The 21291-nt window shown below is 37.3% G+C and overlaps 1 protein-coding gene across 3 annotated transcripts in view; it reads left to right on the top strand.

Moving 5' to 3' along the window:
* The window catches only part of KLHL8 (kelch like family member 8), a 66422-nt gene that overhangs the window by 24270 nt on the left and 20861 nt on the right, over nucleotides 1-21291 (top strand). For all 3 annotated transcript variants that reach the window (XM_047090484.1, XM_047090483.1, XM_047090482.1), the window contains exon 2: nucleotides 15728-16089. In XM_047090484.1, the coding sequence (XP_046946440.1) occupies nucleotides 15877-16089 (213 nt within the window). In that variant the 5' untranslated portion in view covers nucleotides 15728-15876. The remainder of the gene's footprint in view (nucleotides 1-15727; nucleotides 16090-21291) is intronic.

Genomic DNA, 21291 nt, shown 5'->3' with positions numbered 1-21291 from the left:
TCAAAAAAAGTAATTATCAGTAGGTATGTACTTATTGTCATTTTGTTACCTACTTTATAGTTGTTTTTGTAGTTCTCTGTTCCTTTCTTCTCTTGCTTTCTTCCCTTGCTGTTTGATGGATTTCTTTAGTGATATTCTTAGGGATTCCTTTCTGTTCATTTTTTGCATATGAATTACAGATGTTTAATTTGTGGTTACCGTTAAGTTCACATACAACATCGTATGCATATAGCCATCTTTGTTAAGTTGAAGGTCATTTACTTTAAACCCATAAACCCATTCTTCTTCTTTTTTTTTAATGTTTATTTTTGAGAGAGAGAGACACAGCGCAAGTGGGGGAGGGGCAGAGAGAGAGGGAGACACAGAATCTGACAGCTCAGCAGAGAGCCCAATGCAGGGCTCAAACCCATGAACCATGAGATCATGACCTGAGCTGATGTAGGACGCTTAACTGACTGAACCACCCAGGCGCCCCTTGATCTACTGCTTTTATTATGTTTGTATTTACCTGTGAAATTTTTTCATTTTTTAATTTTCTTACTCTTGACTACAGCCTTTTCTTTCCACTCAGAAAATTCCCTTTAGTTTTGTTGGTATGGGAAACTATTTATCTCTCCTTGTAGTTTGAATGATAGTCCTGTTGGATAGAGTATTCTTGGCTGCAGTTTTTTTTCCTTTAAGCACCCTGAGTATATCATGCCACTCCCTTTTGCCTGCAATGTTTCTGCTGAAAACTCAGCTGATAGCCTTATAAATTTTCCCTTGTATGTAACTGTTTTCTTTTCTCTTGCTGTTTTTAAAATTCTCTTGTTATTACTCCTTTTTCCACTGTGTTATGTATCATGGTGTGGACCTCCTTGTGGTGATTTTATTGGCAGTTCATTGTGCCTCCTAGATATGGGTGTCTCTTTCTTTCCCCAGAATTGGGAAGTTTTCAGCTATTCTTTCTTCACATCAGTTTTCTTTTCCCTCTTCTCTCTCTTCTCCTTCTGGGATCCCTATCATGAGAATGTTATTGCACTTGATGATGTCACTCAGTTCTTTTAACCTATTCCAATTTGTATCATTCTCTTTTTCTGTTCAGCTTGGTTGCTTTCTTTACTCTCTCTTCCAATTTCCGTATCCATTCTTTTGTGTTTTCTAGTCTGATGTTGATTCCCTCTAGTGTATACATTTTTAATTTCAGATATTGAGTTCTTCATCTCTGGTTCTTTTTTCTTGCCCTTTTGTGATAGTCTCACGGAGGTCTTTCAGTCTTTTCTCAAGTTCCATAAGTATCTTTGTGACCCTTTGAATGCTTTATCAGATATATTGCTTATCTCCATTTCATTTAGCTCTTTTGCTGTGATTTCCTATTCTTTCATTTGGGACATATTCCTATGTCTCCTCATTTTATCGAAGTCTGTGTCTTTGTTTCTATGTATTAGGAAAATCAGCTGTGTCTCCTGTTCTTGAAAGTGTGGCTTTATGAAGAAGAGTTCCAGTGGTGCCCTGTAGTACAGCGTCTCCTGTTCACCAGAACCAGGCACTTCAGGGGTGTCCCCTATGTGTGTTGCGTGCACCCTCCTATGAGTGTTGTGGCTGAGCTGTGTTTGCTTCAAGTCCAGTTGGTTGGAGTGGCCCAGCTTCTCTGTTGTTTGCAGGGTTTGGTTGCCATGCCGTTAAGTTGCTAGTCTGGGGCTACTGTGGGCTTGTAGTTGGGTGGTGTCAGCAGTCAGACCAAATGCCTGCCCTCAGCTTGTGTGCTGCAGCTGTGGTAACACTGAACTGCGGGGCACTTTTCCTGTGTTGTCCCCTGAGAGGCTTTTGTTCGTTGGCAGGTCTGATATCAGACCAGATGCCTGCCCCCAGTAAGTCTGCTGAGGCTGCAGTTGCACTGGTGTGTGTAGTTCTCTTCCCCTCTCCCCAGGCACAGGGAGTGGTGCTGTTCCCTGATTGGGCTTCTTATAGGATGTGTTGTAGCAGGAGCTGCTTTGGAGGGATGCTTGCCAAGTTGGACAGGGTTGGATGGGGCAGATCCACAGGAGAACACAGGGGCAGGGTATGTGGTGTTAGCTAGTGCCGTGGAGCATGTTCCTAGAAATGTCCAGCTACCTAGGCTTGGGGGTGGGAGGAGAAATGGCACCGGCCAGATCTTTTGTTCTTAAGTCTCCTAAAGATTCCTGCCTGTCCAGCACATGTTCTGAGATTAAATAACACTTCTTCCTACGTATCCCAGGTGCTTTTCAAATTGCTGCTTTTATATTGGGTCTTTCAGGGCAAGGACTCAATTTCCTAATACCTTCTGGCTTTCCCAGAGTCAAGCCTGCTGATTTTAAGTACCTGGAGTTAAGCCCCACCGGTTGTAAAAACTCATGTAGTTAATCCCTACTGGTTTTCAAAGCCAAATGTTACGGAAATTTGTCTTTCCAGTGCAAGTCCCGATGCCTGACGTGGGTGGGTATTGTATGGACATAATTCTTTTGTTGTCTGTACTTTTGGTGTTATATTCAAGAAATCATTGCCATATCCAATGTCATGAAGCTTTTCCTCTGTTTTCTTCTAACAGTTTTATAGTTTCAGGCTTTAAATTTAGATCCTTAATGCATTTTGAGTTAATTTATGCATATGGTATAAAGAGTCTAACTTCATTCTTTTGTGTGTTGGTTATCCGCTTTTTAGGTAATGTCTTTTTATAACTGGTAATTTTCTTGGCTTTGATGTCTGTGTTATGAGATAATGTGTCTCCTTCAGTTTACTTTTAAGTACTGTTAGCATGGTATATCCGTTTCTATCCTTTACATTAACTTATTTGTATTTTTATACTTAAAAGTTGGTGTTGTTTCATAGGCAATTTAATGTTGAGTCACACTTCTTATGCAGTCTGACAATCTTTTTTTTTTTTTAATGCCTTTATTTGAGATAATTTTAGGTTTATTTGCAGTTGTAAGAAATAATCTTGTATACCCTTCATCCAGTTTTCCTCAATGGTAATATCTGACATAGCTTTAGTACAATATCACAACCTGGAAATTGACACTGATTCATGTGACCACATCATAGTCAAGGTCTAGTTCCATCACAAGTATCTTTTTTTCCAGTTCCATCACAAATACCTTTTGCAAACCCAGGCATTCCTCACTTCTCATCTTTCCCTAACCCCTAAACCACTAATATGTTCTCCATCTCTATACTTTGGTCATTTTGAAAATGTTACATAAATGGAATCATACATTCCAAAAGCAGGTAACCCTTTGAGGTTGGCTTTTTTTTTTCTTCATTCAGCATGTTACATGTTTTAGTGGCTAACTTTTTAAAAAATTGCTGAGTAGTATTCCATAATCTGTGCCTTTTTTGTTTATTGGTGTTTAGGCTGTTTATATTTAACATGATTTGATATAGTTGGGTTTAAATCAGTCATCCTTCTCAGGTTATTACAACTATGGCCCTGGGGCTAAATCATGCCTACCAGTTGTTTTTATAAATTTTTATTGGAACACAGTTATGCTCAGTTATTTACTGTTGACTGTGGTTGCTATTGTGTTTCAGTGGCAAAGTTGAGTAGTTGTGATAGAAACCTCATGCCCCATTGAGGCTAAAGTATTTACTTTTTGGGTCATTTACAGACAAAGATTGCTGACCCTGTCCTAGACCAGTCTTGTTCTTTTATAAATGAAGAAACTGAGAATTAGAGATGTGTATGGACATGCAGTTGATTTTTGTGTGTTGACTTTGTAGTCTGCTTTGCTGAATTCATTAATTCTGCAGGTTTTTTTGTGGAGTCTTTGGGATATTCTGCCTATAAGATCATATCATCTATGAGTAGAGGTAATCTTCTAATTTGCATGCCTTTTATTTCTTCTTGACTAAGTGCTCTGGCTAGAACTTGCAGTACTCTTGAATAGAAGTGGTGAAGGATGGGCATCCTTGCCTTGTTTCTGATTTTAGCAAAAATGTGTTCTTTCACCATTGAGTATGATGTTCACTGTGAGTTTTTCATGAATGGCTTTTATTATGTTGAGGTAGTTTCCTTCTGTTTGTAGTTTATTCAGTGTTTTTATCTTGAAAGTGTGTTGAGTATTATGAAATTATTTTTCTGCATCAGTTGAGATGATCATGTGGTTTTTTTTCTTTCATTTTGATATAGTGTACTATATTTATTCATTTTTATATGTTGAACCACCTTGCATTCCAGAAATAAATCCCACTTGGTCATTGTGTATAATCCTTTTAATATGTCACCGATTTTGTTTGCTATTATTTTGTTGAGGATTTTGCGTTACTGTTCATTAAGATTTATACGTTTGTAGTTTTTTCATAGTCTTTGTTTGTCTCTGAATCAAGGTAATGCTGACCTCACAGAATGAGATGGGAAATATTCTGTCCTTGTCAATTTTTGGGAAATGTTATGAAGGAATAACATTAGTTCTTCTTTAAATAAAATGCTTGGTAGAATTCACCAGTGAAGCCGTTAGGTCCAGGTCTTTAATTTTGGGGGAGATTTCTGATTATTGATGTAATCATTGACTCTTTTTTTTTAAGTTTATTAATTTATTTTGAGAGAGAGAGCATGAGTGAGGAGGAGCAGAGGGAGAGGGAGAGAGAATCCCAAGCAGGCCCCACAGTCTCAGTGCAGAGCCCAATGTGGGGCTCAGTCTCACAAACTGTGAGATCATGGACCTGAGCTGAAATCAAGAGTCGATCACTCAACCAATTAAGCCTCTGAGACACCCCAATAATTGATTCTTAGTAGTTGTAAGTCTCTATTTATATTTTCTTTTTTTTATTTTTTTTTTATTTTTTTTTTATTTTTATTTTTATTTTTGGGACAGAGAGAGACAGAGCATGAACGGGGGAGGGGCAGAGAGAGAGGGAGACACAGAATCGGAAACAGGCTCCAGGCTCTGAGCCATCAGCCCAGAGCCTGATGCGGGGCTCGAACTCACGGACCGCGAGATCGTGACCTGGCTGAAGTCGGACGCTTAACCGACTGCGCCACCCAGGCGCCCCTCTATTTATATTTTCTATTTCTTTGTGATTTAGGTTTTATTTCCTAGGAACTTGTCTATTTCATATTCAATTTGTTGATGTATAATTGTTTATAGTATTCTTTTATAATTATTTTTATTTTTGTAGAGTCAGAAGTAATGTCCCCATTTTCATTTCTAATTTTACTAATTTGAGCCTTCTCTCTTTTTGTCTTAGTTGATTTACCTGAAATTTTGTCAATTGTATTGATTTCTTCAAAGAACCAACTTTTGGGTTGTTTTCTTCTGCCGTTTATCTGTTTTCTGTTTTATTTATTTTTTACTCTATATTTCATTTCTTCTGCTAGTTTTGGGTTTAGTTTTCCTTTTCTGGTTTCTTAATTTGTAAAGCTAGGTTATTGATTTGAGATTTTTAAAAAATGTGTTTATAATCGTAAGTTTCCTACTTAGCACTGCTTTTGCTGTGGCTCCTGTAAGTTTTGGTATATTGTGTTTTTATTTTCCTTTGCTTCTAAGTATTTTCTTTGTTTTTTTCCCCTAATGTTTATTTTTGAGAGAGAGAGAGAGGGTGCAAGCAGGGGAGGGACAGAGAAAGAGGGGAACAGAGGATCCAAAGCAGGCTCTATGTTGACAACAGACCGCCTGATGTGGGGCTCGAACTCACAAACCATGGGACCAGGACCTGAGCCGAAGCCAGATGCTTAACCAACTGAGCCACACAGGTGTCCCATGCTTCTAAGTGTTTTCTAATTTCCCTTGTGATTACCTCTTTGATGCATTGGTTGTTTTTGAAAGGGTATTAATTTTCCCATTTCTTCCAATTTTCCATTGTTCTTTTATCATTGATTTCTAACTTCATCCTGATGTGATTCAAGAGGATACTTGGGGGAGGGGCCAACATGGCAGAGAAGTAAGGGGATCTGAACTTCCTGCGTCTCTCAAACAAAGAAGTGTTGAAGCCAAAGGACTTTGAGCCCCAAGAGTTTGGGAGGAAAAGAGACTGGGTTGCTACCAGGAGTACACCGGGACAACCTGCCGGGCCATAGGTGTGTGATTGTAAACTGGCAGAGATAAAACAAATGGAGGGGAGAGATCGCCTTCTGTGGAGAGACAAAGGGAAAGAAAGAGCGGCTGGGGAAGCATAAGACTGTATCTGGACAAGAGAAGAACCATGACGGGGATGGAGAAAGATCCAATCTCTAATTGTGGGCCTTTCTCCGGATTGGGGCCAGCTGCCCTGTTTGTGCACCTGGGGAGGAGGGGAGCCAGCCCTGGGCTCGGTGGCTAGGTCAGGGGTGCAGTCTGCAGTAGGAGAAAGTGATCCCCTCCCTTGGAGTGCTGTGGGACAGGACAAAGCCTGTCGGGGGACCACATATGGGATGGCAAAGAGCTGTGCTTCCCCAATACCAAGGAGCATGGAGCAGGAGTTTGAATCCCAGCCAAGTGCTGGGGCATGGGAGTCGGTGGAATGAAACGAACTGCCTCGTTTGTGCCTGCGGCACAGTGAGGACGGCTTTTACAGAGTGGTTTGGGTCACTGGTCTGTGGAGGAGAGACTGGCGGGGAGGAGGGTGTCGTCATTTTTCTCCCCACCACCACCAAGGTGGGACCTCAGGGATCAGACAGTAGGGCCCACATTGGAGGCGGAACCCCCCTACATCAAACCACACCACTCTGCGCCTGGTAACTGCGTATCTACTAGAGCGGCATAGATGCTGAGGAACTAGATGGCCCCTCCTTCAGACCAGTGCTGCTGCATTGCCTGGATTAATTCGCAGACAATTCTAATTATATAGATATATTTTTCCTTCCTTTTCTCCTTATCTCTTCCCTCCTGTAGTCTGGGTACGCTGGTTGTTGGTTTGTTTAAGCAGACATACTTAATCCATTCTCTTGATACATGTTCTGTACCTCCTTCTTTACTTTCTCTCTGGAATAATTAAGCTGTATAGTTTCTCTCTCTGGACAACCTTACCTTCTTTTATTTTTCCCCCGGCCTGCTCCTTTACTTTCCTTTCTGTCTTTCTGGATTAAGCCATTTAGTCTCTCTGCCTCGTCAGTGTTTTTCTTTTTCCCTACCCTTGTCATTTCTCTCTTTGTATGTGCTCTTCCATCAGCACCACCTCTACCCTGTTCTTTACTTGCAGCTGGTATTTCTGGTTTTTTGCTTTTGGGTTGTTTTTTTCCTTTCCTTTTCTTTTTTTATTTGTGTGTTTCTGTGTTTTGTTTTCTGTTTGTTTTCCTTTCCAGGGCTACTTCAAGGAACAAATCAAAGCACATCTGGTGGAGGGTCCAAAGCATCACTATGAGTAGGGAAATATAATAACCAAAGTCACAACAACACAAAGCAAGTAACACTCTCCAAAAAACACCTCCTGAAGGGCCAGGCCCTGGACAGTGTATGACCCCTCTTTAATATAGCAGTGCTCACAGGTGCAGAGCACATAACAAACTTTTAAAACACATAAGGTACAGAAAACTAGCCAAAATGATGAAACAGAAGAATTCTCCTCAAAAGATATTCCAGGAAGAAATGACAGCTAAAGTATTGATCAAAACAGATATAAGATTAATTGGGCTTGAAAAAAGCATAGAAGACACTAGAGAATCTATTGCTGCAGAGATCAAGGAACTAAAAAATAGTAATGTTGAATTAAAAAATGCTATAAACGAGGTGCAAAATAAAATAGAGGTGGTAACAGCAGGGATTGAAGAGGCAGAGGGGACAATAGGTGAATTAGAAGATAAAGTTATGGAAAAAGAGGAAGCTGAGAAAAAGATAAAAAAATTCTGGATCACAAGGGGAGAATTAGAGAACTAAGTGATTCAATGAAAGGTAACAATAGCCATATCATAGGAGTTCCAGAAGAAGAAGAAAAGAGACAGAAAGGGGCCAAAGGTGTACTTGAACATATCTGAGAACTTCCCCAAACAGACATTCACGTCCAGGGGGCACAGAGAACTCCCTTCAGGTGTAACTTGAATTGATCTTCTGTATGACATATCATAGTGAAACTGGCAAAATGTGAAGATAGAGAATTCTGAAAGCAGTTAGGGATAAACGGGCCTTAACATACATAAGGGTAGTAGCAGACCTATCTACTGAAACTTGGCGGGGCGGAAAAGAATGGTGGGCGACCTTCAATGTGATGAACAGGAAAAATATGCAGCCAAGAATCCTTTATCCAGCAAGCCTGTCATTCAGAATAGGAGAGATAAAGGTTTTCCCAGACAAAAAAACCAAAAAACAAAAAACAAAAAACTGAAGGAATTCATCACCACTAAACCAGTCCTACAAGAGATCCTAAGGGGGACTCTGTGAGTGAAATGTTGCAAGGACCACAACGTACCAGAGATATCACTACAAGCATGAAACCCACAGATGACACAATGACTCTAAATCCCTATCTTTCAATAATAACACTGAATGTAAGTGGACTAAATGCTCCAATCAAAAGACATAGGGTATCAGAATGGATAAAAAAACAAGACCCATCTATTTGCTGTCTACAAGAGACCCATTTTAGACCTGAGGACACCTTCAGATTGAAAGTGAGTGGATGGAGAACCATCTCTCAGGCTACTGGAAGTCAAAAGAAAGCTGGAGTAGCCATACTTACATCAGACAAACTAGATTTTAAACTTAAGGCTGTAACAAAAGATGAAGAAGGGCATTATATAATAATTGTGGGGGTCTATCCATCAGGAAGAGCTAACAGTTATAAATGTCTATGCACTGAATTCGGAAGCACCCAAATACATAAAACAATCACAGACATAAGCAATCTTATTGGTTAGAATGTGGTAATTGTAGGGGGCTTTAATACTCCACTTACAATAATGGACAGATCATCTAGACAAAATCAGTAAAGAAACAAGGGCCTGAATGATACACTGGACCAGATGGACTTGACAGATATATTTAGAACTATTCATCCTTAAGCAGCAGAATATACTTTCTTCTTGAGTACACATGGAACATTCTCCAATATCACATACTGGGTCACAAAACAGCACTCAATAAATATAAAAGAATTGAGATCATACCATGCACACTTTCAGATCACAATGCTATGAAACTTGAAATCCACCACAGGAAAAAGCTTGGAAAACCTCCAAATACATGGAGGTTAAAGGACATTCTTGTAAAGAACGAATGGGTCAACCAGGCAATTAAAGAAGAAGTTAAAAAAATATACAGAAACAAATGAAAATGAAAACACAACAGTCCAAACCCTTTGGAATGCAGCAAAGACAGTTCTACGTGGAAAATACATTGCAATTCAGGCCTGTCTCAAGAAACAAGAGAAATCCCCAATACAAAATCTAACAGCACACCTAAAGGAACTAGAAGCAGAACAACAAAGAAACCCAAACCCAGTAGAAGAAAAGAAATAAAGATCATAGAAGAAATAAACAATACAAAATAAAAAAAAATCAGGATAACAGATTAATGAAACTAAGAGTTGGTTTTTTGAAAAAATAAAATTGATAAACCTCTAGCTAGGTTTCTCAAAAAGAAGAGACGGGGCACCTGGGTGGCGCAGTCGGTTAAGCATCTGACTTCAGCCAGGTCACGATCTCACGGTCCGTGAGTTCGAGCCCCGCGTCAGGCTCTGGGCTGATGGCTCAGAGCCTGGAGCCTGTTTCCGATTCTGTGTCTCCCTCTCTCTCTGCCCCTCCCCCGTTCATGCTCTGTCTCTCTCTGTCCCAAAAATAAATAAACGTTGAAAAAAAAATTAAAAAAAAAAAAAAAAAAGAGAGGACCCAAATAGATAAAATCACGCATGAAAATGGATTTATTACAATCAATCCGTCAGAAATACAAGCAATTATCAGTGAATACTGTGAAAAATTATATGTCAACAAACTGGACAACCTGGAAGAAATGGACAAATTTCTAAACACCCACACACAACCAAAACTCAAACAGGAAGAAATAGAAAATCTGAACAGACCCATAACTAGTGAAGAAATTGAATCAGTTATCAAAAATCTCCCAACAAATAAAGAGTCCAGGACCAGATGGCTTCCCTGGGGAATTCTACCAGACATTTAAAGCGAGATAATACTTATCCTTCTCAAGCTGTTCCAAAAAATAGAAATGGAAGGAAAACTTCCAGACTCATTCTACGAAGCCAGCATAATTTTGATTCCCAAACCAGACAGAGACCCAGCAAAAAAAAGAGAACTACAGGCCAGTATCCCTGATGAATATGGATGCAAAAATTCTCAACAAGATTCGAGCAAGTCATATTCAACAGCATATAAAAAGAACTATGATCAAGTGGGATTCATTCCTGGGCTGCAGGTCTGGTTCAATATTCACAAATCAACCAATGTGATACATCACATTAATTAAGAACCATATGATCCTGTCAACCGATGCATAAAAGCATTTGACAAAATTCAGCATCCTTTCTTATATTTCTTTTTATTTTTTATTTTTTAACATTTATTATTAAGGGACAGAGAGACACAGAGCATGAGCAGGGGAAGGGCAGAGAGAGGGGGAGACACAGAATCTGAAGCAGACCACAGGCTCTGAGTTGTCAGCACAGAGCCCGATGCAGGGCTCGAACTCACAAACTGCGAGATCATGACCCGAGCTGAAGTCGGTTGCCCAACTGATGGAGCCACCCAGGTGCCCCTCAGCATCCTTTTTTAATAAAGACCCTCAGGAAAGTTGGGATAGAAGGAACATACTTAAACATCGTAAAATCCATTTATGAAAAGCCCACAGCTAATATCCTCAATGGGGAAAAACTGAGAGCTTTCCCCCTGAGATCAGGAACACAACAGGATGTCCACTCTCACCACTGTTGTTTAACATAGTGTTGGAAGTCTAGCATCAGCAGTCAGACAACAAAATGAATTAAGAGGCATCAAAATTGGCAAAGATGATGTCAAACTTTCACTTTTTGCAGACGACATGATACTCTACGTGGAAAACCCGACAGACTCCACCAAAAGTCTGCTAGAACTGATACATGAACTCAGCAAAGTCTCAAAGTACAAAATTCAGGTACAGAAATTGGTTGCATTTTTATACACCAATAATGAAGCAACAGAAAGAGATATCAAGAAATTGATCCCATTTATAGTTGCACCAAGAACCATAAAACAACTAGGAATAAACTTAACCAAAGATGTGAAAGATCTGTATGCTGAAAACTATAGAAAGCTTATGAAGGAAATTGAAGAAGATACAAAGAAATGGTAAAACATTCTGTGCTCATGGATTGGAAGAATAAATATTGTTAAAATGTCAATACTACCTAAAGCAGTCTACACATTCAATGCAATACCTATCAAAATTGCACCAGCATTCTTCTCAAAGCTAAAACAAACAATTCTAAAATTTGTATAGAACCACAAAGGACCCTGAATAGCTAAAGTAATACTGAAGAAGAAAACTAAAGCAGGAGGCATCACAATCCCAGACTTTAGTCTCTACTACAAAGCTGTAATCATCAAGACAGTATGGTATTGGCACAAAAACAGACACACAGAATTGGACCCACAAATATATGGCCAACTAATCTTTGACAAAGCAAGAAAGAGTATCCAATGGAAAAAAGACAGTCTATTTAACAAATGGTGCTGGGAGAACTGGACAGCAACATGCAGAAGAATGAAACTAGATCACTTTCTTACACCATTCACAAAAATAAACTCAAAATGGATGAAGAACCTGCATGTGAGACAGGAAACCATCAAAACCCTAGAGGAGAAAGCAGGAAAAAACCTCTCTGACCTCAGCTGCAGCAATTTCTTACTTGACACATCTTCAAAGGCAAGGGAATTAAAAGCAAAAATGAACTATTGGAACCTCATGAAGATAAAAATCTTCTGTACTGCAAAGGAAACAATCAGCAAAACTAAAAGGCAACCAGTGGACTGGAAAAAGATATTTGCAAATGACATATTGGATAAAGGGCTAGTATCCAAAATCTATAAAGAACTCACCAAACTCCACACCTGAAAAACAAATAATCCAGTGAAGAAATGGGTAGAAGACATGAATAGACACTTCTCTAAAGAAGACATCCAGATGGCCAACAGACACATGAAACGTTGCTCAATATCACTCATCAGGGAAATACAAATCAAAACCACACTGAGATACCACCTCATGATGGTCAGAGTGGCTAAAGTGAACAAATCAGGAGACTATAGATGCTGGAGAGGATGTGGAGAAATGGGAACCCTCTTGCACTGTTGGTGGGAATGCAAACTGTTGCAGCCGCTCTGAAAAACAGTGTGGAGGTTCTTCAAAAAATTAAAAATAGAACTACCCTGTGATCCAGCAATAGCACTGCTAGGAATTACCCAAGGAATACAGGAGTGCTGATTCATAGGGGCACATGTACCCCAATGTTTATAGCAGCGCTTTCAACAATAGTCAAATTTGGAAAGAGACTAAATGTCCAACAACTGATGAGTAGATAAAGAAGATTTGGTTTATATATACAGTGGAATACTACTTGGCAATGAGAAGGAATGAAATCTGGCTGTTTGCAGCAACGTGGATGGAACTGGAAGGTATTCTGCTAAGTGAAATAATTCAGTCAGAGAAAGACAGATATCATAGGTTTTCACCCATATGTGGATCTTGAGAAACTTAATAGATGACCATGGGGAAAAGAAGGGGAAAAAAATAGTTAAAAACAGAGAGGGAGGGAGGCAAACCATAAAAGACTCTTAACTACAGAGAACAAACTGAGGGTTGATGGGGGGGTTGGGGAGAGGGGAAAGTGGGTGATAGCCATTAAGGAGGGCATTTGTTGGGACAAGCACTGGGTGTTGTATGGAAGCTGGTTTGAGAATAAATTATATTAAAAAATAAACATCAAAAAATTTTTTAAAAAGTATACTTGGTATGCTGTGTATTTTTTTAAATCTGTGAGACTTAAATAGTGGCCTAATGTATTGTCTATCCTGAAAAATGTTCCACATGCACTTGAGAAGAATATGTATTATGTTGGTGGACTGTTCTTTATATGTCTTAGATCTAGTTGGCTTACTGTGTTATTTAAGTCCTCTATTTCTTCTGTTTATCCTTTATTGTCAACGGAGTATGAAGTCTCCAATTATTATTATGGAACTATTTATTTTTCACTTGAGTTCTGTTAGTTTTTGCTTTGTATATTTTCATGATCTGTCATTATATGCATAAATTCATAATTGTTATATTTTCTTGCTGTATTGATCCTTTTGTTAATACATAATATCCTTTTGTTTTTGTAACATTTTTTGACTTAGTCTGTTTTATCTGATATGCCATATTTGTTCTCTTTTGGTTACTTTTGGCATGGAAAATCTTTTTTTTCCATCCTTTCCATTCTAACTTACTTGTGTCTTTGGACACAGCTAGTAATTATTAAATTTTGGTTTAAATTTTTAAATTTTAATTAAAAGGTTTTTTAATGTTTACTTATTTTTGAAGGAGAGAGAGAGTGCTAGCACGAGAGGGGCAGAGAGAGAGGGAGACACAATCTGAAGCAGGCCCCAGGCTCCAGGGTGTCAGCACAGAGCCTAATGCAGGACTCAAAGTCATGAACCGGGAGATTGTGACCTGAGCCAAAGTCAGATGCTTAATCGACTGAGTCACACAGGCACTCCTAATTTTATTTTTTAAATTTATTTTAAATTATTCCCTTGAATTGTAGAGGAAACAAGATTTGGTGTTGGAAACCAAAGTTATAGTAATAGCAGCTTTTACATTAATAATTGCTTTTTCTTCTTTAAATGTAGTAGTCTCTTAAACCTGTTGGAAACAAAAAGTGTAGTTACCAACCATTGCTACAGTAATACTAGGTTTTGTAGTCATACATGTGTTTACTTTCTTGAGCTCTTTATTTTTCCATATGGCTTTGAGATACTGTTAAGTGTTCTTTCATTTCACCTTGTAGGACTCTCTTGAATATTTCTTGCATGACAGGTCTAATGGTCACAAACTCTCCCAGCTTTTGTTTATCTAGGAATGTCTTATTTTCTCCTTCACTTTTGAAGGTCAGTATTGCCAGATATAATATCTTCGATTTGTCTTTTAGTACCTTAAACATATCTGCCTATTCTATCTGGCTTCTGAAGTTTCTGATAAAAAAATCTGCTAAAACTCTTATTGAGGATTCCTGTGTCTGACAATTCACTTTTCTCTTGTTGTTTTCAGGAATCTCTTTTTATCTTTGGGTTTTGAAGGTTTGATTATGTCTTGATGTGGTTTCCTTTGAGTTCCTCTTTCTTAGAACTTATTGAATGCTTATATTGATGCTTTTAATCAAATTTGGGAAGTTTTCGGTTATTATTGCTTTAAATATTTTCTCTTCCCCTTTGTCTGTCTTACTCTTCTAGGATTCTCATAATGTGCATGTTGGTCTGTTTGCTGGTTCATAGGTCTTTTAGGTTTTGTTCGTGTTTTTTCAGTCTTTTTTTCTTCTGTATTTACCTGAGAGTTGATATTTCCCATTGTCTTGTCTTCAAGTTTGATAATTCTTTTTTTTTTTTTTGCCTGTTCATATCTGTCACTGAGTGTCTCTAGTGACTTTTTCATTTCAATTATTGCACTTGTCACTTCCAGAAACTCTTTTCAGTCTCTATTTAGTTTTTCTTTTTCTTTTTTGAATGTATTGGTTATTTTCCTGATTTTCTTTATATCTTTAGTTCTTTGAGCATCTTTAAAAGAGTTTTTTTTAAGTCTTTACTATAAAATACTCCATTAGTTCTTTTTTAGTACAGTTTGTTGTCCCTCTCCCCACCCCACCCCTTGAATGGGCCATATTTCTGTTTCATTGTATCCCTTGTAATTTTTCTTGTTGTTGTTGAACACTGGGTATTTGAATCTAATAATGTAGTAATTCTGGAAATCATTGTCCAGATTAATTCTTCTTTAAGGTCTGCCATTTTTTGTTTTTGTTATTGTTCTTTTTGTTTGTTGTAAGCCATCTCTGTGCTAATGATCAGCCTGAGGTATATAATTTAAGGTCTTCTCACATCTTTTCTGAGCATTTCCCTTGGCATGCATTGTCACTTTCTAATTTTCCTTGTATATGCTCTTGTTTTTTATTGTCTTGACTGTGAAAAGGAGAAGGGGGGAACAAACAGTAAGAATGGAAAGGAAGGGCACGAGCCTTTTAAATTCCCTGTAAGGCACGTCAGCTGAGAGGGAGGGACTTCTAACAGTAGGTGGAGGTGTATTACCAATGACTGTCCACCTCTTTACCTGCACTTCTGTGATCAGAAGCAGTAGTCAGCACTCAGCAGAGATCACTGATATTTGGAGGACTAGGTCCTTTTTGTCCACCCCAACTCCTGAAAATTGTGTAAGCTGCTCTAGGAACATGTACCTGGCTGCTTACTTGCGATCTGACTGAGGATGTGGGGATGGACAGGTGCTGTTGTACTTAAGAGCTGAAGTTGACAAAATTAAACATTTCAGTCTTTCCCTGAAGTTGTAAGCCTTCCACAGACTCTACAGTTTGATTCTGCCAGTACAATTTTTGCCTAGGTATGGGAGATAGATTCCTGCTGCTTCTATTCCACCATCTTTCCAGAATTTTCAAATTAGATTTTAAAGGCATTCCTTCACTGATATAATTAGCTGAGGTAATTATTATGACATTTAGCATAGAGCTGCAAAGTTACTTGTTCTTAAGTAGTAATTGATGTGGTCATTTTATATCTAGTTTTGTAAACTATAATTATTAATGATACTTTTCTTTTGGTTTGTTTTTATGTGTTTTACTGTTTATTTTTCAGTCTCAGCCAATTGGACAATGGCAGTTTGGGTTTTGAAAAATGTCTGAAGGTTAGTGGGCTGCATCTACCTTCTGCTTCCTCCACACCCCTTTTAAGAGAATAAATGGAATATTTGAGAAGAGAGCTATATTAAAAGAAGAGTGTTGCAAATGGCTTCAGAATCTGTGAATGCAAAACAAGCTAGGAATCACTGCACAAAGGGGAAAAGGCAACAGCACCAGCAAATAAAGAATAGGTCTTCAATTAGTGATGGTGATGGAGAAGACTCTTTTATCTTTGAAGCAAATGAAGCTTGGAAAGATTTTCATGGTTCCCTTCTTCGGTTTTATGAAAATGGAGAACTGTGTGATGTCACACTAAAGGTAAGACTTTTCTTCTTTTTCAAACTATTGTATTATGAAAAATGAGGGTTTCTATAACCATAGAGGGTGAATTTTTGGTATCATAATTGTTATAGTCAAAATGATTTTAGTCTCAATCCTTTTTTATTGAAGGTGAAAGGATATAAAGGAAGGTGAGTAAAGGAGGATTAGCACAAGGTAAACTTGTACTTATTAAGTATTAATATTCATTATTTCATAGTTAATTTAACTTCTGAGAGTTCTGGACCTTACAACAACAAATAGTTATTATTACTGAAATTAATAAATTGCTGTCGACCAGTAAGCTTTTAACTTGTGTATTTAAAAATCCTAGCATACTCACTTACTCTTAATGTAAGTTAAAAGTTAGGAATTCTTGGTTGTTTACTCAGCTGCAGTAGTATTTTAGTACATGTTCCTATTCTGGTAATTTAATCTCTACTTTAAAACAATGGTCTCTTAAGTGAGATTCTCTATACCTGATAATGAAGTAGAATCTATTTAGACTTGGATGAAAAAGTGTAGTAAGTTTTAAGTCTGTGGTCTATAGACCACATGTTGTGTTATTCTGCTGCAAAAGACAGTTTTAGTAAAATTGGAAAAGTGATAAAACAGTGTGGAAGTCTAATTGTTCCTCATTACTTGTTTAAAGTACTTTTACTATTCTTATATCTCAGTGTAATATTAAATTTTTTTTTGATGATTCATATGCATCCATGAAGCATTTTCCACATTTGATTTGCCACTTTGGGATCTCTTAAATTTTGCTTTTGCTTTTGCTTTTGATCAGACAGCTTTTTAAAGCTGAGTCATAGGGATGGAAAGCATACTTGAAGAATCAGACCAGAGAATACTCAACAGGAGTCTGTAAACTGAAAGCATAAGCTTTGAATTTTAGATCCAGAATGTCCAGGGGTATAGTATTATACTGTGGATAAATGAGCTATATTCTCTTTCCTTAAACTGTTACTGGTGTTATGTATTTCTAGGCCCTAAGATTTTGAGAAGAAAACCATTATATAATTCTAGCTCTGTGTGAAATTTAGCTATGTATATATATTTTAATGTAGAACACTTAAGTTCTTTTGTTCTGTATGTATATTGTTTAATTTTATGCCATTGCTCTAATTTTTAACCGTGGTGTGAAATTCAGTGACCCACACTGGCTTTAGCAAAAATAAAAATGTAAAATAGATTGTTGGAATTCAGTTATCATTCAGCAAATGGAAAATAATTAGAGTATTGATTTTATAAATTTTATAACTGAATTTTAGAATAATTTATATAACATATAACATACTGCATATAGATATTAAGTGAAAAATAGGGATATAGCCACTTAAAGACAACTCATAACTTTGTTTATTGTGTAACTTTAGCAATAGATTGAAATAAAAACTCCCAAAGAGTCAGTGGTTGAAAATTAAAATACTATGTTTTAAACACTGACAGGGGCGCATAGGTGGCTCAGTTGGTTAAGTGTCCAACTCTTGATTTCTGCTCAGGTCATGAGCTCATGGTTCATGGGATCTAGTCCCACATTGGGCTCTGCCCTGGCAGTGCAGGGTCTGCGTGGGATTCTTTCTATCCCTCTCTTTCTTCCCTTTCCCTGCGCATTCTCCCTCTCTCAAAATAAATAAACATGAAAAAAATTAAAAAAAAAAAGTAAACAGTGACATGAGAAACACTTCATTAGGCATGAGAATCACTTCAGTAATTTAAAGGGACCATCATTTTTATTTTTTCATCTGTAAAATTAGAGTGATGATTAGGTTTTTGTGAGGAATAAGTGAATTGGTACAAGTAACGTCCTTATGGCAGTGCTTGGTACATAATAACAAGTATCAGCTCTTTGGATCATTATGTATACTACTATAATAGTTCCAAGAGTATCAGATAATTCTACCTATCGGTGTATTCTGTTCCTATTCATTAGAAAGTGTTACAACTTAATCTCTTAACAGGTCTCTTACTGGATTTGTTTCTTAATTCTTTTTTTTTTTAATTTTTTTAGCATTTATTCATTTTTGAGAGACCGAGAGAGACAGAGAATGAGTGGGGAAGGGGCAGAGAGAGAGAGAGACACACACACAGAATCCCAAGCAGGCTCCAGGCTCTGAGCTGTCAGCACAGAGCCCAACACGGGGCTCAAACTTACGAACCGTGAGTTCATGACCTGAGCTGAAGTCGGACACTCAACCGACTGAGCCACCCAGGTGCCCTGTGGATTTGTTTCTTAATTCTAATTCAATATTTCTTCAACTGTCAGAATTTAACTGTCATAGAACAATTAAGTCAAATAGGATTACAGATAATTCATAATGCCCTGTTCAACATAAATTTCACTTTTTATATTCATCTAATCTTAAGGATTATTCTGATATAAAGTCATCCCCTATTTTTTTTTTTAATTAGTATGTTTCCTTTGACCATTATTGCTTTTAAGGCAAACATTTTAGAAAGACAGTTATTGGGGCACCCAGCTGGCTCAGTCAGTGGAGTGTGCAACTCTTGATCTCAGAGTTGTAAGTTTGAGCCTTTGTATGTAGAAATTACTTAAAAAGAAAATCTTTAAAAAAAAAAAACAATTATCCAAATATATTTTATTGTCCATATATAAGGTCATTAGCCAATTTTAAAATTCCAAAATGAGCACTTATATTGGAAACAAAAAAAAAGTTTATTTAGCAGATACTTACTAAGGTCTTACCCTAGTATATGGAGAGTATAAATAAATTTGAGTAATATTCTGTTCTTGCCTTGAGGGTATTTGAAATTTATCCAGAGAAAGGCACATACACACCTAACTATAATATAATTTAGTGATTATCATTTTTGTGTTATTTTTATGGCAGCATAGGAGAGATCTATGAATTATGCCTGAAAGGTGATTGGAAAGGCTTCACATAAGAGATTATTATCTTGAGGTCATTCCAGGGAGAGGTGAAATTTGCTTATATATTTTCTTTGTTTATTAGGGAAAAATTTTATTTTTTAATTTATTTCTTAGATGTTTATTTTAAGAGAGAGAGCACGAGCAGGGGAGGGGCAGAGAGAGAGAGAGAGGGAGAGAGAGAATCCTAAGCAGGCCCCACTCCCAGCACGGAGTCTGACACGGAACTCGATCACACGACCCTGGGATCATGACCTGAGCTGAAATCAGGAGTTCGTTGCTTAACTGACTGAGCCACCCAGGTGCCCCAGTGGAAACATTTTAAAGAATATATCCAGGGCGCCTGGGTGGCTCAGTTGGTTAAGCGGCCGACTTCGGCTCAGGTCATGATCTCGCGGTCCGTGAGTTCGGGCCCCGTGTCGGGCTCTGTGCTGCCAGCTCAGAGCCTGGAGCCTGCTTCGGATTCTGTGTCTCCCTCTCTCTCTGACCCTCCCCCGTTCATGCTCTGTCTCTCTCTGTCTCAAAAATAAATAAACGTTAAAAAAAAAAGTTAAAAAAAAAAAAAGAATATATCCAGTAGCAGGTCTAAAATTATATAGGGGGAAAGCTTTCTTAAGGGCAGCAGTTTGGTGATAAAAGACAGGGGAATTTGTCTTGCAGAGGTTGCATAGCACTCATGCTTAAACCATGTGTTCTAGGTCAACAAAAGTAACGTTTACAAAGATGCTTCTACTTCTTTATGATAGTTTGAGGAAATGTAATTGTTTTTGTTAAAGATCATAGTTAAATTTTACTTGAAGAGATTAACAGAGATTATTAGAGGAAGGAAACCCCCTAACTTGTTGATGCTTCCACTGAATAGTTTTATTCATATTATTTGGCTGCTTCTTCTTTTTTTGAAAATACATGTTTCTTTGAGTTTTTAAAATAAACATTTATAGAATTTGGATAAATATTTTCAAGATTGTGTTATAATTTTTTGGTGTCAAACTTCCAAATGACCAGGTAAGAATAAGTACTCTGAAAGACTGCAGGGAAACAAAATATGTGAGCTGCATTATAGTACCATACTTCCAATAGGTAGAAATGATAAAATTATTATCCTTATAAATGTAACAGTTAACTCCTGATGGGAAGGCAGACATAATCTAATGAAATGATAAATGAGAAGGTGATTCTGTCTTTAACACTTAAGCATTCTATGTTAAGCTGTCTAATGAATGTTCATCTTTCTGACATTCAAGTAATAAATTGATATTTTAACTTTTTTCATGTTGCTCAGAAGGTGTATTTAAATACTTATATTAGTAGATTCTTGTTTATTTGACCCCTAAAATGTTATCCATCGTTTCCATTGTGCAGGTTTTTCTAATGAATGTAGTAAGATTAACCAAGATTGTAGCATAGTGAATGTGGCTAGACATTATAATGTGATAATTCACTACATGTAAGCCAAACTATCTTGGTTTTGTATATCTAACCCCTTCTTGACCTTGGCTGTAAAATGCTATTTTGACTATTCAAACTGATTAAAATTGGTGGATTATCGAAAAGAGTAGCTAAGAGGTTAAAAGGACAAAATTAACAAGGGATTAAAACTGAGAAATTAGAATATAGCTTCTAAACAAACATAAAAGACGGGCATTTGGATTTTTTTCTTCCACCCTATTTCTGTCTCACTGTTTGTCTTCTGCATTTTTATTTCAGTGTAGTTCTCAAACACTTAGTTTTAATTAAATGGCATAATTATGAACATTTCAAACTAATACACTTTAGTTTTTGTTTCAATGATTTAAAAACAAGTTTAGTGTATTTGTAAATGATTTTTAACAGTCTGTATTAATGGGATTTTACAATTAATACTTAGAAGTAAAGTGAACCTATGTAATAACAACTAGTTCACAAAAGAATAGTTACCAGAATGACCAAATGTTAAAAAAGTATTAAGTATTAAGGGGGCACCTGGGTGGCTCAGTTGGTTAATAAGCATCTGACTCTTGATTTCAGCTCAGGTTATGATCTCACAGTTTGTGGGTTTGAGCCCCACATTGGGCTCTGTGCTGACAGTGCGGAGCCTGCTTGAGATTCTCTCTCTGCACCTCTCTCCCTCTCTCTCTCTCTCTCTCAAAAAAAAAAAAAAAAAAGAGTGGGTGTATTATCTTTAATCACTTTGATTAGGGGTGTGATTGTGTGTGTATTAAATATTCAAGTTTTAGTTTATTGAATCAAGAAATTAAAATAGAGTTGTTGAGGAACAAAGTTTTATGAACAGTATGAAAATAATTTGTGGACCATTGATTTGTACAGTT

Source organism: Lynx rufus, unplaced genomic scaffold, assembly GCF_022079265.1.
Source record: "Lynx rufus isolate CCGP_SWC_20201006 ecotype Redwood Valley unplaced genomic scaffold, mLynRuf1.p SCAF_3, whole genome shotgun sequence".
Taxonomy (NCBI): domain Eukaryota; kingdom Metazoa; phylum Chordata; class Mammalia; order Carnivora; family Felidae; genus Lynx; species Lynx rufus.
The sequence above is the reverse complement of the archived record's forward strand: the minus strand, read 5'-3'. Positions and strand labels throughout refer to the sequence as shown.